The 20,448-nt window shown below is 40.6% G+C and overlaps 1 protein-coding gene across 1 annotated transcript in view; it reads left to right on the top strand.

Moving 5' to 3' along the window:
• LOC134671712 (E3 ubiquitin-protein ligase NEDD4-like) overlaps nucleotides 1–7,564 on the top strand; it is a 44,235-nt gene extending 36,671 nt beyond the window's left edge. The window contains exons 15-19 of the mRNA XM_063529545.1: nucleotides 514–620; nucleotides 2,725–2,858; nucleotides 5,302–5,530; nucleotides 6,461–6,630; nucleotides 7,409–7,564. Coding sequence (XP_063385615.1) covers nucleotides 514–620; nucleotides 2,725–2,858; nucleotides 5,302–5,530; nucleotides 6,461–6,630; nucleotides 7,409–7,511 — 743 coding nt within the window. The 3' untranslated portion in view covers nucleotides 7,512–7,564. The remainder of the gene's footprint in view (nucleotides 1–513; nucleotides 621–2,724; nucleotides 2,859–5,301; nucleotides 5,531–6,460; nucleotides 6,631–7,408) is intronic.
• The last annotated feature ends 12,884 nt before the right edge of the window (nucleotides 7,565–20,448 follow it).

The raw sequence follows: 20,448 nt of genomic DNA, 5'->3' as shown, positions 1-20,448 counted from the left end.
ATGGCTCATATAGCCTAATTTTCTCATTAAGTCCTTATCCACCTAAAAAGGTACATTAAATTCTCTATTTCTTTTCTATTAACCTGTGTGATAAAAATCTTACAGTATTAGGGTCTCCCCTAATATATCGACGCGCATTCGGCAAAAGCCGATAGGAAAAAGCTTTATGTCCGCGCAATAAGAGCGAAAAACCGGTCGACGCGTCCGGCGTCGTCGGCCGTCGCGAGCCGAGCCAAACGACGACTTTTTCGCTCTTATTGCGCGGACATAAAGCTTTTTCCTATCGGCTTTTGCCGAATGCGCGTCGATATATTAGGGGAGACCCTTAGAGCATTTTCCATTGTCCGATCCCATATCGCATGTAGGATCCTATATCCCCGTTAAATACAGAGAAACACCTCTTACATTTTACTTACTTCCGACGTCCGATATCGGATCGGACAATGTGAAAACACTCTTACTGGTGTGACAAGTGTATTCCTGTATTAATGATTTTAATATGTCTGTGTGCAGCGTTCTTCATCCGTCCATTCTACAAGATGATGGTAGGCAAGACCATTGAGCTGCAAGACATGGAATCCGTGGACCTCGAGTACTACAACTCACTCATGTGGATCAAGGTATGTCCAACGTATCTTAGCAAAGTTTACTGTCTAAAGTCTACTTAGGCACACTTGCACCATCCCATTAACCCGGGGTTAATCGGTTAAACCGTTAACCTAGTGTCAAATTGTACTGGTAACCATGGTAACGCCAGGTTTTACCGGTTAACCGCGGGTTAGTGGAATGGTGCAAGTGGGCCTTAGAGTTCTAGTGGATCTGTGGCCCTCGCGAACTCCTAAACTCCACCGTATAGAAAAAAAAACAAAAGCTTAGTCGACAAAATAGTTCCGGCTCAGATACTGTCTCAAAAATCGTTTAAGAAATGCGGCCTGGGGCCCATTCCTCGAACGATATTAGGTTAATGTTATTAGTCCACGAACTGTCAAGTCGTACGGGTTGCCATGGCAACACACTAATAATATTAGACTAATACCGTCTAATACCGTTCGAGAAATCCTCCCCTGTACGGAAGAACTGCCGGACTAAAGATCGGTTTTCCTAGTATAGCGGTGCCGTCATATAGCGGCCGTCTCCATACAAAATAATACGGCTAAATATGGATGTCGTAGTATTTGTATGGAGACGGCCGCTATATGACGGCACCGCTATACTAAGGTCGCCTCCAGAAACTCGCGAACTAAATTGACATGAGTTTGACAAATAAAATGATACCAGGAATAGCAAAGAAAAAATAGTCACGGGTATATGTCGATAAAATGATATCGATAAGTAGGTAAGTTATTGCAATTACTACCCAAGTCATAGTTATAAAGGGGTCACAACCGATTTCGATTTATATGAATGTCACGAGAAAAGTGGTTGATTCAATTGTAAGATTGTGATGTGACGTTACCGATCAAATCAGGAGGTGCGGATGCGAAACTGACAAATTTCTATCTGTCTGACTCTATGCAGGTTTGGGGGCAAGTTGTTTGTTTCAAGATCTCGGTTGTCGCCATAAATCTAAAATTGGTGACTTAATTTTATACATGTGACCAGTAGATGACACAAATTAAATGAGAAATTAATCACATTGTACGAAATATTTCCCCATCACGGCCGGCCTTTTTTTGTATTTTGAGCCAAAATCACTGTTTCTATGTTATCACCTTACTTGTTATTCTAGCTGTAAGTTTTCCTAACAAATGAAACAAAATAACTTCCCTTAAGCTCCATGAAAAAATGGTCCAAACCATACTCACAAATAATCAACTGGATCAAAGTCAAAATACAAATACTTACCAATCCTCAGAGCGGTATCTCTAAGAATTAGAGGAACGAGAAGAAGGATAGTAAGATTTGGATCTGAAGACGGCTGTGGAATACCCATGCTTGAAGATTAGATTTCTCTTTTTTCTACCGCACAACTGTTATTTAAATACGTTTAAAATTTGTATTATTTAACGTAATAAATGTGTTATACCACAAATAAATAAATATCTATTTAATTACAATAATATGTTTATCCAATATCCTTATTGTCTCTATTACTATTAAATTGCACAATTTTCGAAATACCAAGTAACTTGTAAAATAAATTACTTAAAGATAAACTGACCGCGCAACAGTAGCGCCCCTAGCGGTGAATTCTCGCGATATTCTCTAATTCAAACTTTTTTGAAAATATCGATATGCACAGCACTGGCCAAACTGTGGTATCATTTGTGCACATTGACCTGTCAATTTAGTTCGCGAGATTCTGGAGGCAACCTTAGGAAACCAGAGCATAACGGAAGCTTTCTTATCTAAGCTGAAAAGCGGAGACGCTTTGCTACGCGCTCGCTTGATCAACAAAATAATGTTTTTTAAATCATTTTCAAGTGGGACAGAGTTGCTTTTGTTTTATTTTGTTGGATTTAAAAAAATTGCGTAGTTTTATTGGATTTAAAAAATAGACAAATAGATCCTTATTGTTGATTTAAGTTCAACTGTAATTTTTCTTATTTAGGGGATAGGTTCATTTATTCAAGACAAATTACAAGTTTGACAGTCCCTTTGCCTAGTTGGTAGATATTTCCTATGAAGCTGAAGGTCTTGGGTTCGAATCCCAGCAAGGGTATTTATTTTTGATAATGCATGAAATAAAAGGAGGATTTTTGGTAACAATAAATATTGTTTTAGGAAAACGACCCGTCAGAATTGTACCTAACGTTCTCAGTAGACGAAGAACAGTTTGGAAAAACCATCCAGCGAGAACTGAAGCCAGGGGGCGCTAACATCTCCGTCGACAACGACAACAAGGACGAATACATCAAGTTAGTACATTATATACCTTATCTCGTTCACATAAGGTCTACAGTTCGGTAAAACCATCCAGCGAGAACTGAAGCCAGGGGGCGCTAACATCTCCGTCGACAACGACAACAAGGACGAATACATCAAGTTAGTACATTATATACCTTATCTTGTCCACATAAGGTCTACAGTTCGGTAAGACGATCCAGCGAGAACTGAAGCCAGGGGGCGCTAACATCTCCGTCGACAACGACAACAAGGACGAATACATCAAGTTAGTACATTATATACCTTATCTCGTTCACATAAGGTCTACAGTTCGGTAAAACCATCCAGCGAGAACTGAAGCCAGGGGGCGCTAACATCTCCGTCGACAACGACAACAAGGACGAATACATCAAGTTAGTACATTATATACCTTATCTTGTCCACATAAGGTCTACAGTTCGGTAAGACGATCCAGCGAGAACTGAAGCCAGGGGGCGCTAACATCTCCGTCGACAACGACAACAAGGACGAATACATCAAGTTAGTACATTATATACCTTATCTCGTTCACATAAGGTCTACAGTTCGGTAAAACCATCCAGCGAGAACTGAAGCCAGGGGGCGCTAACATCTCCGTCGACAACGACAACAAGGACGAATACATCAAGTTAGTACATTATATACCTTATCTTGTCCACATAAGGTCTACAGTTCGGTAAGACGATCCAGCGAGAACTGAAGCCAGGGGGCGCTAACATCTCCGTCGACAACGACAACAAGGACGAATACATCAAGTTAGTACATTATATACCTTATCTCGTTCACATAAGGTCTACAGTTCGGTAAAACCATCCAGCGAGAACTGAAGCCAGGGGGCGCTAACATCTCCGTCGACAACGACAACAAGGACGAATACATCAAGTTAGTACATTATATACCTTATCTTGTCCACATAAGGTCTACAGTTCGGTAAGACGATCCAGCGAGAACTGAAGCCAGGGGGCGCTAACATCTCCGTCGACAACGACAACAAGGACGAATACATCAAGTAAGAATATTTTAGTTATTTATCGCCATTCAAAAAGTAGACTAAATACTAACAGATTCCTGTTACTTACTGTCTACTTTTTAGGGTTCCGTACCCAAAGGGTAAAACGGGACCCTATTACTAAGACTTCGCTGTCCGTCCGTCCGTCCGTCCGTCTGTCACCAGGCTGTATCTCACGAACCGTGATAGCTAGACAGTTGAAATTTTCACAGATGATGTATTTCTGTTGCCGCTATAACAACAAATACTAAAAACAGAATAAAATAAAGATTTAAATGGGGCTCCCATACAACAAACGTGATTTTTGACCAAAGTTAAGCAACGTCGGGAGTGGTCAGTACTTGGATGGGTGACCGTTTTTTTTTTGTTTTTTTTTTGCATTATGGTACGGAACCCTTCGTGCGCGAGTCCGACTCGCACTTGCCCGGTTTTTTAATTTTCATAATGAACTCTGACCACGCTAATTTTGATCAAAGTCACAGAATAAATAATAGTACTAGGTACAAAGATTCACTCTCTAACAAAACGCGTAGTCTGTTACGATTAGGACAGATATGACCGCTAGGTGGGGACAGCGCCACGCGCGGCTAGCCACCAAAATTGGTGTGGGACGGATGTACTTTTAGCTACCTGTTGCAAAGCGACGAAATCGCGGAGTGAGCCACGCCTGTCAAAGTTGGCAGTAAGAATGCATACATATCCCTATAAGCTCTCCATACTTGACGTAACACTTGACACGTGAAGACTTAGCGTGGTCCGACTACACTCTTTATTGTGTTTATAGGGTACATCGCCAATTACTAGCCACCCCCCAATTACTGGCCACTTAATTTGATTTCTATTTATAGGTGAACAAAGTTCATTTTAGTATATAAGGTACGAAAATCCAATTATTAGCCAGTTTTCAATTACTGGCCACCTATTCCAAAAATGAATTCTATTTACAGATAAATAAAACTCATTTTCAGTATAAGGAAAATGGCCAGTAACTGAAATTTATCCACAACCCACTCGTTCAATAACTGGCCGCCTCTTACAAAAATGAGTTCTATTCACCTATACACAGAATTCATTTTAGTATAGGTGGCCAGTAATTGAAAACTGGCTAATAATTGGCGATGTACCCTAGTTCGTTTTTTTTAGCATTAGAAAGAACTTGAAAGAAGGTAAGCCATCTTGGCATGTCTTTTAATTGAAAAACGCTTTTTAAAAATCAGTAACTATTACTTATGAAAGCAGGAGAATATAAATGATCGTATTAGATTCATAATTATTACGTATTTGCCGTAACTTATTTTTAAAATGTGTTTTTCAATTAAAAGACACATCAAGATTGTTTACCTAATTTCTAATGCTAAAAAAAACGAAGTATAGTGACGTCGCTTGGCTAGAAAATTCGTCAAACTAAGCTGATCCAACTATTTCAGATTGGTGATCGAATGGCGTTTCGTGAGCCGCGTCCAGGAGCAGATGTACGCGTTCCTCGACGGGCTCGGGGGTCTAGTACCCCTCCCGCTGCTCAAGATCTTCGACGAGCACGAGCTGGAGCTGCTGCTGTGCGGCATCCAGCACATCGACGTGCGCGACTGGCGCGCCAACACCCTCTACAAGGGCGACTACCACGCCAACCATCTCGTGGTGCAGTGGTTCTGGAGGGTGAGTCGCGCACCATATCATATGTCACACTAAACCATAGGCACATATATACAACACTGACTGATAACGTAGTACTGCGTGCTCCGAGCGAAGCGAGGAGTTCGCAGAGAGAGAGAGAGAGAGGCACACAGAGAGAGACAAGACTCACACACCAGCAGCGGAGAATACTGCGTGCTCCGAGCGAAGCGAGCAACTATCTTGTGGTGCATTGGTTCTTGAGGGTGAGTCATATGTTAGGACTTGAATAATACAGGAAATTAATAAAAATATTATCTCATCTTATCTATAACGACTGACCGTGACCATTAGCTAGCACCCCTAGTAGCCTAGTAGCTAGCGTGGCTAGCGGCAGGGAACACTAAAGATCGCAGAGAGAGAGAGAAGACACACAAACCAACAGCGAAGAATACAGCGTGATCCGAGCGAAGCGAGGAGTTCGCAAAGAGATAGAGACTGAGAGACACACTATTCTATAGACATACACTTAGTCGTGACAGAAAGAGCACTACTACATTGCGTTATAGCAGTTAATACTCATCACCATCAAATCTCGAAGAAGATGCAAGCCAAACAATCCGGTTTTTCTTAAACAGTTTGTCGAGTATTATTTTAGATTGTAGGAATCTTCGAGGTGGAATTTCGTAAAAAATATGGGTGATCAATACAGGATCCCCCTGCACACAAATGTCTGCAGGGGGGTCAGTTATCTCTGCAGCTCTGTACTTGTAGACAATACACAAGCAAAAACACGAACGCACATTCAACTTATTATTACAAATAAAAGATGTAAAGACGAGTATAGACATCAAACGTTGACGTTTAACAATCCAGTGCGCGCCATCTACTTCAGCTGTAAAACTCGGGGCACGGTTTTCAACTCTTATGCTAATATTTTAATTTATTTTATTAATCAAGTGTATATTGTTACAGGTGGTGCTATCTTTCTCCAACGAAATGCGTTCCCGACTACTACAGTTCGTGACGGGTACCTCCCGAGTACCCATGAACGGCTTCAAAGAACTATACGGGTCCAACGGACCCCAGCTCTTCACTATCGAGAAGTGGGGAGCGCCTGACAACTACCCCCGGGCTCATACATGGTAAGATATATGTACAGTCGCCATCAGATATATTGGAGCGGCCAAGGTGTTCACAATATCTGTACACGCTCTCTAACGCCCTGACAATGGAGGCGTGTTCAGATACTTGTGAGCACCTTGGCCGCTCCGATATATCTGATGGCGACTGTACAGTTTGTACTTGTTCAAAGTCACCTTGTACATCATACAGGGTGTAATGGACGAGCGAAAGATGCCCTACGGTCCCAACGGCGTCTAACGTTACACATTTATTTTATTTATACTTTACTCTCGTTCACGGACACCTTCTATACAGGACTTGATCAGCCCGAAAAATTTAGTGGTCTTAAAAATAAAAACGTATTTAACTGATTTTCAAGACCGAAGTGATCCCATAAGTGTTCCGTAAACAAAGTTTTGTACGGAACACTAAAACTAAATATACTTGAGAATCTTCTTATGAATTTCTTATTCTTGGAAATTGATATCTGTTAAACATTTTTAATAAGAGTAATCTACAACAATAAATTGCTGATAAAGATTGCAGGGCCAATATTACTTGAACAAAGAATATTTTGAAACTTAAATCTTGCTCGAACTACAAAATATCTTAGGGTTTCTACCTGTCTAATTTCTTGGTCCAATATGCATTGCGTCTCACTCTCTCATTAAGCAAAATGTGAGACGCAAATACACATAGGACCAAGAAATTGGACGTGGAATACCAACCTTATAGAATTTAGTCCAAATTCGCCATATATATATTGTTAACACACTTAAAAATTTGTTTTTTCATCAGTTTCAACCGCATCGACCTGCCCCCGTACGAGAGCTACCAGCAGCTGCGCGAGAAACTCGTCAAGGCTATCGAAGGCTCCCAGGGCTTCGCCGGCGTCGATTAAGCCCCACAACATAACGGCACTGTTGAAAGACATAACTAACACGACAGTTACATGTCACCTCAACACGACTGTCACATGTCACCTCAACTCAACACAACTGTTACATGTCACCTCAACACGACTGTTACATGTCACCTCAACACGACTGTCACATGTCACCTCAACACGACTGTCACATGTCACCTCAACACGACTGTCACATGTCACCTCAACACGACTGTCACATGTCACCTCAACACGACTGTCACATGTTATCTCTCAAGGGCACTATTAGGTTTTTAAGTTCAAGCATAATCAATTAAGTGTGACTGCCATATTTTCTGGAGGATATCCACTGATGGAAGGACTATCCCGGTATAGGTTCAAATAAAACTCAAGGATGGCAGGATTTTGCTGGTGTTTAAACCCGACAACATAATGGCCCTGTTAAAAGGCAGAACACGACTGTCACGTGTTGCCTCTCAAGGGCACTATTTGGTATCTAAGTTCAAACATAATATCAATAAACTGAGGACTCGCAGGATTTTGCTGGTGTTGATTAAAACCCACAACGTAACGGCCCTGTTGAAAGGTAGAACACGACTGTCACATGTCACCTTTGAAGGGTACTATTTATTTGGTATCTAAGTTCAAACATAATATCAATAAACTGAGGACTCGCAGGATTTTGTTGGTGTTGATTAAAACCCACAACATAATGGCCCTGTTGAAAGGCAGAACACGACTGTCACATGTCACCTCAACACGACTTTTACATGTCACCTCAACACGACTGACTGTCACATGTCACCTCAACTCAACACGACTGTCATATGTCACCTCAACTCGACTGTCACATGTCACCTCAACACGACTGTTACATGTCACCTCAACACGACTGTTACATGTCACCTCAACACGACTGACTGTCACATGTCACCTCAACTCAACACGACTGTCATATGTCACCTCAAGTCGACTGTCACATGTCACCTCAACACGACTGTCACAAGTCACCTTTGAAGGGCACTATTTGGTATCCAAGTTCAAACATAATAACAATAAACTGAGGGCTCGCAGGATTTGGCTGGTGTTAATTACATAATGGCACTTCTGAAGGGCCGACCGACTTTATAGCCATTTAAGTGCCATCACATCTAACTTAATACAGTTTTGATGAATTCTATTCACATATAAACAGCATTCATTTTAGTATAAGGTTTCAATAACTGGCCGCCCTTCAATAACCACCTTATACTAAAATGAATTGTGTTTATAGGTGAATAGAATTCATTTTTAGTATAAGGTGGCCAATTATTAAACAGTGGCCAGTAATTGACGAATTACCCTTTGTCACTTTGGAGATGTTATTTTGCCGTCCATAATATGTATGAATTATATTGACCAGTTGTGTCAGCTTGTGGCTTTCAAAAATAAGGAAATCATGAATCTAGGATATACCTGGATCTGGCATGAGTGGTGGGGGTAACTGACAGAACGGGATAGTCTTATCTATCTTTCAGTAGGAGTAGCAGAGAAAGCGGTATTATTGCTTGTCCTTGTCACAGTCTCACTTTTTGTTTGTTCCCCACCTTTTTATTAGTATGGAGAATGGTGGGCAACAAATGAATTCGACCAATCACAGTGTCGCATTTACAATTTAGTCCCTCACGGAGGCACGCGTATACCACTTCTATACGATCCTACCTTTTATGAAGGAAACGGACATAGAATTATTATTATCTAGGTACAGTAAGAGAATTTAATTTCAGTACCATTTCGTATCTTGTCACGATGACAATCAATATGAAAGTCGCTAGCAAAAAGAATAGATAGTATAGAGGGGGGTCATAGTAAATGTTGTAGTCACTGTAAATTTACTGCCATCTATCGACACACGACTATAACTCAAAATAAACACGTATAAAATTATCAAAAAAATGAATATATATGGATAAATGATTTTATTATTTTTATATCATTTTGACCCATGTTCATTCACTCACTCACGGATGTGTTAAAATTCTTAAATATGAAACGGTGTCGTCACGCCATCTAGCCGAGAATAGGCTAAAGATATGTGCGCCATCTATCCGAGAATGATGTTTTCTTGATTTCCGAGGCACGTTTTTTTCTTAGACTTTATTCATCTTATACGAAGTTACATATATTATGTCTTTGTCGCTAGAGAGCTCATACTATTGTCACTGTGACAACGAAATGGTACTCAAATAAAATTCCTTGACAGTATAACTTATCAATCTTCCTTCGTTTATTTTGTCTTCGCTTTCTCAATCTGGCTCCTAGCCTATTCAGTACTGACCCTTACTGCGGAGGAGGAGGTCCCGGGTTCGAATCCTGGTAAGGGTATTTAATTCTGTTTTTATCACAGATATTTTTTCCTGAGTTATGGATATTTTCAATGTATTTGAGTATTTTTGATATTATTTATCAATCAAAACTACATAAAATACGCAAACATGGAATAAAGATAAAATTAATAACTTAAAACTAAACCTTGAATCCCAAGTAACCAAACTGAATAGTACCAGTCCTTGGCATCTATTTATGTACGTGTCACTTAAAAGATTGAAGGTGCCAACCATTGGTGGGGTGTCGACAATAGGCCAGTTTACGTTATGCTTCATAGATCCAAATAGTCCTAAGCAATATGATTCGGGGCCTTAAATCACGTCGGATGTTATGACACATCCTCTAAAACAGCGGTCGGCAACCTTTTAGCAGCCAAGGGCCGCATAGCAGTTAACGAAGTGGACGCGGGCCGCATTTTGTTAATATTTATGACTTTATCGTCATTTGTCAATATTACATACAAAGTAGCCAGGGAGGCTAGCGGGCCGCATGCGGGTAGCCGACCGCTGCTCTAAAATAAGAAATGAGTACAGATGTGATCGAGTTGTGGAAAGTTTTCAAAAATTTGGAAGTTTCCGGGTATTTCTGGAAAGTTTCCATTTTAAATTTTTTTGTCAACTTTTCGTCGGCACGTCAATAAAAATGAGACATGTTAAAGTTACGTCACGTTACGACTTAACTTATGACTTATAAGTTTCCGCGGAGAACTTAGTCGCTTTAAATTTGTTTAAATAATTCCATTGCCTTGATATAGCATGTAATTGTAACATAAGTTAGATAAGGTACTATATTCTTGACTTGTCACTTAAATATTACTATGTTATTACATATTTTGCGTCCTCTTTAGATTTGAGATCGTTTATGCTTTTTAGATATATATGAATATATTTTCATATTAAATTAAAAAAAAAACAATGTACATATTCTGTATAAGGTGTAAAAAATTGCTTTGGATTTTTTTAGGTTCCCGTTTTTGATTTTTCCATGAAATGGACGAAATGATGTATAAAAAACTAGTATAGTGAGCAATTATTTACACCCTGTATTATATTAATCTACTAAGTCAATAAGATATGTTTATTATATCGATGATTACTTAATTATTATTATATTATAATGCTTGTGGATTCTTTACAAGTATTTTGTTATGGATATGTCAGAAGGATAAATCAAAGATTCACTGATTACATAAGAGTAATGGTAACATTCCATTTCTGACCGCAGCTGCACTACCGGTACTGAACGCGTCGCTGTCATTGTCAGTTTCCATAGTAAAATGAACAGTAATGGAGCTGTCGTTGGAAATGGACTGTCACCTTAAATCGTCGGTTACTGGCTTCATTTTTTAGTATAAGGTGGCCAATTATTAAACAGTGGCCAGTAATTGGCGACTTACAGATGTAGTGCATAAATATTTTCCATCGTATTCTCATGGAAACGTACGAACGTGTCTTGCTATTTCAGTCAGTTTCGGTGCAAAAAGCACTGAGGTCGATTGAAGTAGCATACGATAGCGACATACGAACGTTTCCGAGAAAATACGATGGAAAACGATTATGCACTACATCTGTACCCTAAGATGAGTATTCTAAGATAAATTCGTGCTTTTTGACAACTAATGAATAAGATGGTGCTGTAACGCATACATGCGGTCATTCTGGCTGTCAAAAGTGCCTATAGATTTTGACAATTTCAGTGACCACGAAACACAGCGCCATCTAGTTCAGCTATCAAATTGTGGGGCACGATTTTCCTTAGACCGAACCTCTATGCAGTCAGTTCTTTGCTTTATATGGTTTTATCACTAATCGATCGCCGTCCGGTCGAACACGCAAAATACAATCAAACACCAATAAAAATGGTCACTTTGTGACAAATTAGTTCACACAGTGGCCCATTTTCATTGCCCTTGAGTGTAGGACGACGTTTCTTTCGATTAGTATGGTCTAAGGTGAGAATTTATACTACTTTTAAAGCTATTTATCTCTATTTTGCTCACGAAACACGTCTTTAAATCTATAGTGCACTGAGTCGAATTCCGTGTTCAAAAGTATCTTAATGTATTTCAAATATGTTTTTCCATCTGTTTAATTACTTCAAGTATTCAGAATGCACGTATGACGTACAGAAACATAATGATGGATAAAGCATAGTATAATAAATAATAATATACTCCGCCTGGCCCCAATTTCACATCGGTGACAGGTGCGACGAATTGTAAAATCACTGTTGCTGACGTCACAGGCATCCATGGGCAACGATTACCACTTACCATCGGGCGGGCCGTATTCCTGTTTGCCACCATCATTGTATTATTTAAAAAAACTTTATTATATCGGAAAAAAACAGATGTTTCTCCTGCGAAGTTTCTGACAATTGTCAAAGATTTAGAAGAATTGTAGGTAATTCTTGACAGGTAATGAGTTATATGTCAGAATTTCGTGACAATTGTAGTTTTTCTTGTGACAATTGTCATAAACATAGCAAGAGAAATATCTGTTTTTTTCCGATATCATAAAGTTTTTTTTAATAATACAATGATTGTGGCAAACAGGAATACGGCCCGCCCGATGGTAAGCGGTAACCGTAGCCCATGGATGCCTGTGACGTCAGCAACAGTGATTTTACAATTCATCGCACCTGTCACGTTGGTGAAACAGGGGCCTGGTACTCTCTTCCCGTGTTTTCGTGGTCACGTGACTGACACAAGCCTACGTCATCATGCGACAGCGCTATGTGATAATATGCGATAGCGCTATATACAGGGTGAAATTTAATTCACTGGCCAAATTGAAACAACCGAAAGAACTCTAAAAAATATTACACACGTGTTTTTTCTTTTAATACCGCTCAGTACATTTTTTTCGAAATAACTCATCATCAAGTTGTCCTAAAAACCTCGTACGTTATGGTGAACCGACAACTACCCACTACACCCGCTTCTCTCTTATCAGTTAAGGTCATTGACACCCCGCCCCTCCCGCTGTTTGCAATCGTGTCACCAATTATGAACCCTATTGCAGCGAGATTACCTACATAAGCTGCTAATTTTTCTTTTCATATTAACGGGCTTAGAACCGTCAAAATGCAAAGGCAACCCATTTTTAATCTAAAATGTTATTTCTGACTAATGATTATTAACAAAACGTCCGTGGCTTAAAAACAATGAGTAAAAACTAGGCCAGGAATCTTTGCATTCAGGCGTATTTAAAAATCCGGGCAAGTGCGAGTCGGACTCGCGCACGAAGGGTTCCGTACCATAATGCAAAAAAAAAAGCAAAAAAAACGGTCACCCCAATCCAAGTACCTACTGACCACTCCCGACGTTGCTTAACTTTGGTCAAAAATCACGTTTGTTGTATGGGAGCCCCATTTAAATCTTTATTTTATTCTGTTTTTAGTATTTGTTGTTATAGCGGCAACAGAAATACATCATCGGTGAAATTTTCAACTGTCTAGCTATCACGGTTCGTGAGATACAGCCTGGTGACAGACGGACGGACGGACGGACGGACGGACAGCGAAGTCTTAGTAATAGGGTCCCGTTTTACCCTTTGGGTACGGAACCCTAAAAATTGAATCAACTTACGTACATTTGATTAAAAATCGACGCAATTAACGAAAGTCCCACGAGATGGTACTCTTGGATTCAATCCTTGTCTGCGAAGGCGTGGAACGGATTCCATTTCGTATAATCTTTGTGCACCACGTAAACACTCACCACTTAATAAATAACACCGTACCACTTCGTAATATTCCCGGTTCGAAAACATTTTTTTTAACCTTAGTACGCGCGCGATTATTATTTTAAGGTTGGCGAGTGACGAGTGACTAATCATTTATGCTTACCGTTATGTTTACCGCTAGCGCGGAATGGTTTAGTTTAGACTACCCTCGAAATTGATAAACCTGCCTACCATCGCCAACACTAACTGGGTGGACCCTATTGCAACGATTATAAGGTTTAGTGAAGGTCAGATAAGGGTTTTGCTGATGTTGTTGTTAAAACCTACTATTAGGTTTGTTTACATTTGTGGTAATAGGGTGACCACGACTCGTGGAAAATATTTAAAAATTGAAAAATGAAAATTAAAAAAAAGTGTACTCTTTTTTTTCGTTAAATAGATTCCTTAAGTGTAACCTAGTGCCGGGAATGAATATGGCCAGTGATTTAAATTTCACCCTGTATAGCGGCCATGTTATTGTGACGTAGGCTTGTGTCACTCTGGGAAGAGAAGACCATGTTTTATTAGACTATGGGATAAAGTAAATAATAAAATTGGAATCATTAAGTTGGACTGTGAACGTTTACTTCACCCATTCAGCGCTAATCACGACACGTTGTCGTTTTGCCTCTACGAAGCATTTTCGCTACATACCGGGAAATCCATGTTAACACATTCACCACTGGGCTACGGTCGTAGCCGATAGCATGGATTTCCCGGTATGTAGCGGAAATGCTTCGTAGATGCCAAACGACAACGTGTCGTGATTAGCGCCGAATAGGCTAATAAAACGTACAACGACGATCGATAAATTTCTAATCGTTATGTCGACATTACAGAATGTATCGATGGGTGATTGACGTGTTAATAGTATTTATTATAATTGAATCACTTCACGTCAATACAAAAGGGTCGGTGGTAACCAAGATGACAATCGTTCGCCGATAAACGCAAATCGAAAACTAAAAACGTAAGTATTGGGGAAGGCACTTGTCCCACCGCCGACGATGAGCGATAAGCGAGTAGAACGATAAACTAGAAACGAGTGGGCGAGCGGCGAGAAGCGAGTGTTAGCTCCAATAGTTTTGTCGCTGGGCTATAGGCGAGTGTTGGAGCGCGACGGGCTATTACTCGCGTCACTCGCTTGGGCGGTGTAGCGTAGCCGAACTCGCAGACTGATTGGTCTCGCAGCTTGAGTTCTAACTACGAAGCGAGCATCGCCGAGCGAGTACCGCTGAGCTAGTTTTATCTTATCCCGGCGACAAACTAGTAGAGCGAGTGTTCTCGCCGGCAGTGTGAACAGCCAGCGATGAACTATTAATATATGTGTCTCTTTTACTAACACAGGATCCTAATCTTTTGTTCGTTTCTTGGGCGAGAAAATCGCCGATAGTTAATCACTTACTCGCTCTTGGTGGGACAAGTGCCGAAAAGTCGCGTGATCATTTCCATACATTATTTATTTTAAGTGTCAATTAGCGTTTTATCCAAACGATTGTCACCTGTCTAGTAGGCGACTATTTCACCACGCTGACAATTGGCATTTGACACTGACAATTTTCTGTACATTTCTGCGCCGAAGTATGTTGTCAATGGTGTCAATTGTCACAATGGTGAAACAGGAGCCGGGCGTCCATTTCAGCACAGTGACAATTGACACCTGTAAAACTGACAATTCTCTGTTCATCTCCGGGCCTATAACCAGTAGCGTGCCTAGGGTTTTGGAGTAGGGCAAGCCGAAAGATATGTTTTCGTAATAACTGTCCAATCTTCACTCTTCGGGGTCAAATGCATCTGCTAGCGTGACGAGGCGAGCTAATCATAGCGCACTGAGGGCATACTATTACTAGATAATTGCTAAAGTTGCTAAAAGAAATCACTGCACACATATGTTTACCGGAATTCATGTGCCTCTTTATTGCTCCAGATAAATTATTTAAATCATTATAGCCAGAAGTATTCCAAACGTTAATATCGTTCGAAAAAAATATGCAACACCAGCAATACATCTTATTTGTATGGGAACAACCAACAATCCAATGAGTTTTGTAGACGGCCCTACAGAAATTTCTCTTACGCGACTGACTTGACTGAGAAATACACAAGTCGGGTGTTGGTTTTGCCGCGGAAATTAGGTCCCGTTTTTCGACAAAGGTCAAAGACTTTACCTTGTTTTGGTTGACTAAAACGTGGACGCATTTCAAACCGTCACAAGGAACCACTTCTTGATCCATTGTTAACACTTATTAAACTAAGCGCCACAACAATGAACAAATTCACATTCACTATTTAATCAAATTCACTTAAACAAACTTTCGTTACTTTCGACTCGACCACTGACTCGGTTCAACTAAATAATAATACACTTGAAGTAAACGCGAACGCGCGCTGTGCGAACTTATGCAGCTAACTTCACACAAAATCCAAGCATAAATCGTCTTATAAAATTGCTATACATACCAACAAATAGTTACATCGTTCTTTGACGGTTTGTAGGCTGATAGTGCCCAGAGCGGGACGAAAAAGCAAGCACGGTTGCAAGCCAACGAGTGCGAGTTCGAGCAGGATAGCTAGAACATCCTCCGCCTGATTTAGTTCGCGCGGATGAGGCGCCACGCCGCGGCATAATTTTGCAACACGCTCGTGCCGCGGTTCGAGGCCGCTGTGGCTTGAATTTAATAATACGGGTTCGTTTGGCGCGCGATTTTCAAAATAATCTTTATTGATCTTATCACTACGTAATTTCGGTAAGGCAATTAGTTGCCTTAGGGCAAGCCCGGCTTTTGGGCTTGTATGGAAGTCCCGCCACTGCCTATAACTAACGACGGTCAATGTTAATTGTTGGACCAGCAATGTACAATTGTACAGTCGCTATCAGATATATCGGAGCGGCCAATGCGCTCACAAATATCTGAACACATCACAGGCGTTAAAGTGCTTGTTCAGATATTTTTGAGCACCTCGGCCGCTCCAATATATCTGATGGCGACTGTACGGGGAATTGTCATTGTTAAGTGACAATTGTCAAAATATTGAAACAGGGGTCAGTGCACTGAGCATACTATTTAAGTTCGGCAATAAGTTATGGAAAGCAATGAACAATGAATGAGGTTGCTGTTATTAATAATGTTTTTATCTTATTATGAATATCCTGTAAATAGTATAAAAACAATTGAAAAATTCATGCAAATAAAAAGTTATCAATTAATTTGTGCTGTTCTTTTTTCGCACCTGTTTAAACAAGCGTTCCTAAAGCCCGCTCCACACTCGCGCGCGAATTGCGGCGCAGATCTACGAAATCGACTCCACATTCGTGTTCGCGGCTTCGCGATGCGATTCGTGCACGAGTTGTGGAGCGGGCTTAATAGGGAACATTACGCGAAACTGTGTAGGGGGCGCCACTAGAATCATCCATCACATCTGGGGGTCTACCGCGAAACAAAAAAATCGAAATTTCGTTATCTAACCTATCTATCACTCTTGCATATATTCTCGAATCTCGAATATATTCGAGTGAATATAAAGAGGAGATACATTAAAATGTTCGATTTTCGCTTTTCCCGGTAGGCCCTTGTAATCGAACCGGCTTGATGCATCAATGTCATATTTTATCGTCCGTGAAAACTTGTGAAAAAATTGTTTAAGGCACAGTATGTATAATTTACTCTGGTTTACTAGAGGCGCTAGTGCTGCACTCTGGCGGCAGAACATTGCAGTAATGCCCCCTATTGTTAATAAGGTGGTTAACTGGTTATCCTGGCACTCTACACAGAAACCACCTACTTTTGTAATGTTGGTAATGGTAGTGTAAGATCCGAACGACTTACAAAAAACACCAAAAACTTCGGCGTATCTCGCCTGAAAGGCCCATGTTACTCCCATCAACCGAGATGACTGACGACGCTCAACGTTATTAACTCCCCCAAGGTTTTTTAACATCAAAAAAAAAACTTAGAAAACAAAAAGAAACAGAAAGCGCAAGCTGCCGCGGTGTGCGAAGCGATATCAATTATCTGCGCCAATGCAATATTAACGGCCTCCTAGCCTAGTCGGTAGTGACCCTGCCTACGAAGCACGAGGTCCCGGGTTCCAATCCTGGTAAGGGCATTCATTTGTGTGTTCATCACAAATATTTGTCCCTGAGTTATGGATGTTTCCTATGTACATAAGTATTTATATATGTGTGTGTATTATACATATCGTCGTCTAGTATCCACAACACAAGCCTTATTGAGCTTACTGTGGGACTAGGTTGATCTGTGTAAAATTGTCCTATAATATTTATTTATTTATTTATATTTATGCAGTCTCAGAACAGAGGGCCTAGCCAAGATGCCAATCGTTTGCGCAATAGCGAACGAAACGGTAATCTCTCTAAATCACTCTTCCATATTAGTGCGTCAAAAAGATATTAGTTTTCGTTCGCTACCGTAAATGTATAAAACTTAGCCCTTTAATATAACTAACTAAAATCACTTAAAAGTAGTTACAGATACACTCTGAAGAAACTACTTTTAGTTATTTCGCTTTTACTAAACCGTGACGCGGTGGGCAAAGTTATGTTAATAGATACACTTTCTGAGGAAAGTGTAGAAACTACTTTTAGTTATTTCGCTTTTATTGAACTGGGAAGTGGTGGGCAAAGTTATGTTAAAGGGCAACGTTTTATACTTTTGCGGTACGGCGCAACCGATGGGTGTCTTGGCCAAGCACCCAGAGCGTGTTTCTTCCGCTCACCGCCGCTAGTCGAGACGTCAGTGTGTGATACGCCTAAACGTGTTTTTAGACCTACATAACCAAAAAGAACGTCCTCAAGGTCAAGGCGAAAGGGAAAGTTGTCTGAGGGCACTTTTACATTACAATGTCACAGTTTACGAGTGGATTTTGTGAAGCAAAAAGTTTTTTCGAGCAAATCGCTTTGTTTTATTAGGGTTCCGTACCCAAAGGTTCCCTATAACTATAAGATTCCACTGACTGTCCGTCTGTCTGTCACCAGGCTGTATCTCACGAACCGTGATAGCTAGACAGTTGAAATGTTCACAGATGATGTATTTATTTTGCCGCTATAACAACAAATAGTAAAAAGTACAGAACTCTCGGAGGGCGAGTCCGACTCGCACTTGTCCGGTTTTTATTTTATACCTATCACAGCAGCCGATGACGTCTGAGATTTAATGACGGCCTTTTTCGTTTTCCGCTCTAAATGCCGGTAAATGTATCTTTTCCTGCTTCAGTCATTAATTCGACGAAATGTATTTAACAGGATAAGTATGTATATATGTGCAATATATATCAGCTTAAATAAATACATACTTCCTACTATTGAACTTTTGGAGCATTCCATGAAATTGTCTACCGTTTGTACCGTACTAAACGCGAATTTTCTGAAGATTTGCAGGTATAAGAGTTTCCTTTTCTATGACAAATGGTCAAAAATGTGCACAGAAAAATAATTGCCCGCTTTAAGGGCCGCCCACATCTAGCGTCCCTCGAGCGTCGGCGTCTGGTCAGCGCTATGGAAAATGACGTCGTTGCGCAGTTGCGTCGACGTTGCGTCGAGCAGCGGCCATAGAATTGTAGACGCCGACGCTCGTAAGACGCCAAATGTGGGTTGGCCCTAAATGCCGAAAAAAACGTCGCAACACAGGAAATAAAATGCGTTTGTACGGGACCGCCCGCGGAATGCTCCTTTTGATGAGATCATTGATTGATTAAGATTACTAATGAGTAGTATTTATTTCATTTCATTTATTCATAGTCATGAAACTCATGAACAGTTAAGCCGACTACTGATTAACAGACCACCGGACGATATCGGCCTGTCAGTTAGAACAAAAATTTGACAGCTCCGAACAACTGACCGGCGGATATCGTCCGGCGGACTGGGGCCAAATTCGACACGTACAACTGTCAGATTTCGCATCCACGTCAAATCAACAGTTGATTTTATCGCATACTGAGTGTTGATTCCATCAACGGTGGATAAATATCATTTGGTACAACCAAAACTCAACTCTAAACTAAGGGTGGTTCGGTTTGGTTTGCTTGTCACCCTAACTGTGGATTGTTAATGTCAAATTTTGACATTGTATGTATTCGAGAACTTATGATTTTTCCCGCATAAACGGGAGATCAACACGATACGTCAAACGTCGCTTGTCGAATAGGGGTCCTGTTAGTAGTGTTAGTCAGTGTGCCCCTTTACAGGCATTTATCGTTTCCATTTAATGAATATTTCCCTCATTATTTTTTATACTATTTACAAACAATACTAAATAGTAATTATGTAAGTGCTTAGTGCAAAAAAGTGTGATAAGTCATCTCGTATGACTAGTTGTAATTTCCCCATACAAACAATAGTATTTAGCTCTGAATGCTGACGGAAACTATCTTACCTCTGGCGCAGCGACCCAAAGGCAGGCGTGGCTCACTCCGCGATTTCGTCGCTTTGCTACAGGTAGCTAAAAGTACGTCCGTTCGACCCCAATTTTGGGGTTTGCCATAAGCCGCGCGTGGCGCTGTCGCCACCCAGCGGCCATATCTGTGCTGATCGTGACAGACGCGTTTTGTTAGAGAGTGAGTCTTCTGTACCTAGTACGATTACACGACTGCTCGCCATTGATCCCGGTCCTGTGCCGCTTCTCGCCAGTTTTCAACCCAGTTCAATTTTCAGTTTTAGTTTTAAATAAATAATAAAAAGTTATAAATGTCATTATGGCTACCTGCATATTGAGCCACGGGCCATCAAAATATACGATGTAGATCTACGTAATTATGCATTTAAGGGTTAACTACTCTCGTCCTCCACAAGCGTCTGCATTTTCGACGCTGGGCAGGCGTGGCTCACTCCGCGATTTCGT

Source organism: Cydia fagiglandana, chromosome 16, assembly GCF_963556715.1.
Source record: "Cydia fagiglandana chromosome 16, ilCydFagi1.1, whole genome shotgun sequence".
Taxonomy (NCBI): domain Eukaryota; kingdom Metazoa; phylum Arthropoda; class Insecta; order Lepidoptera; family Tortricidae; genus Cydia; species Cydia fagiglandana.
Note: the sequence above shows the minus strand (reverse complement) of the source record. Positions and strands in the feature narration are given on the sequence as shown.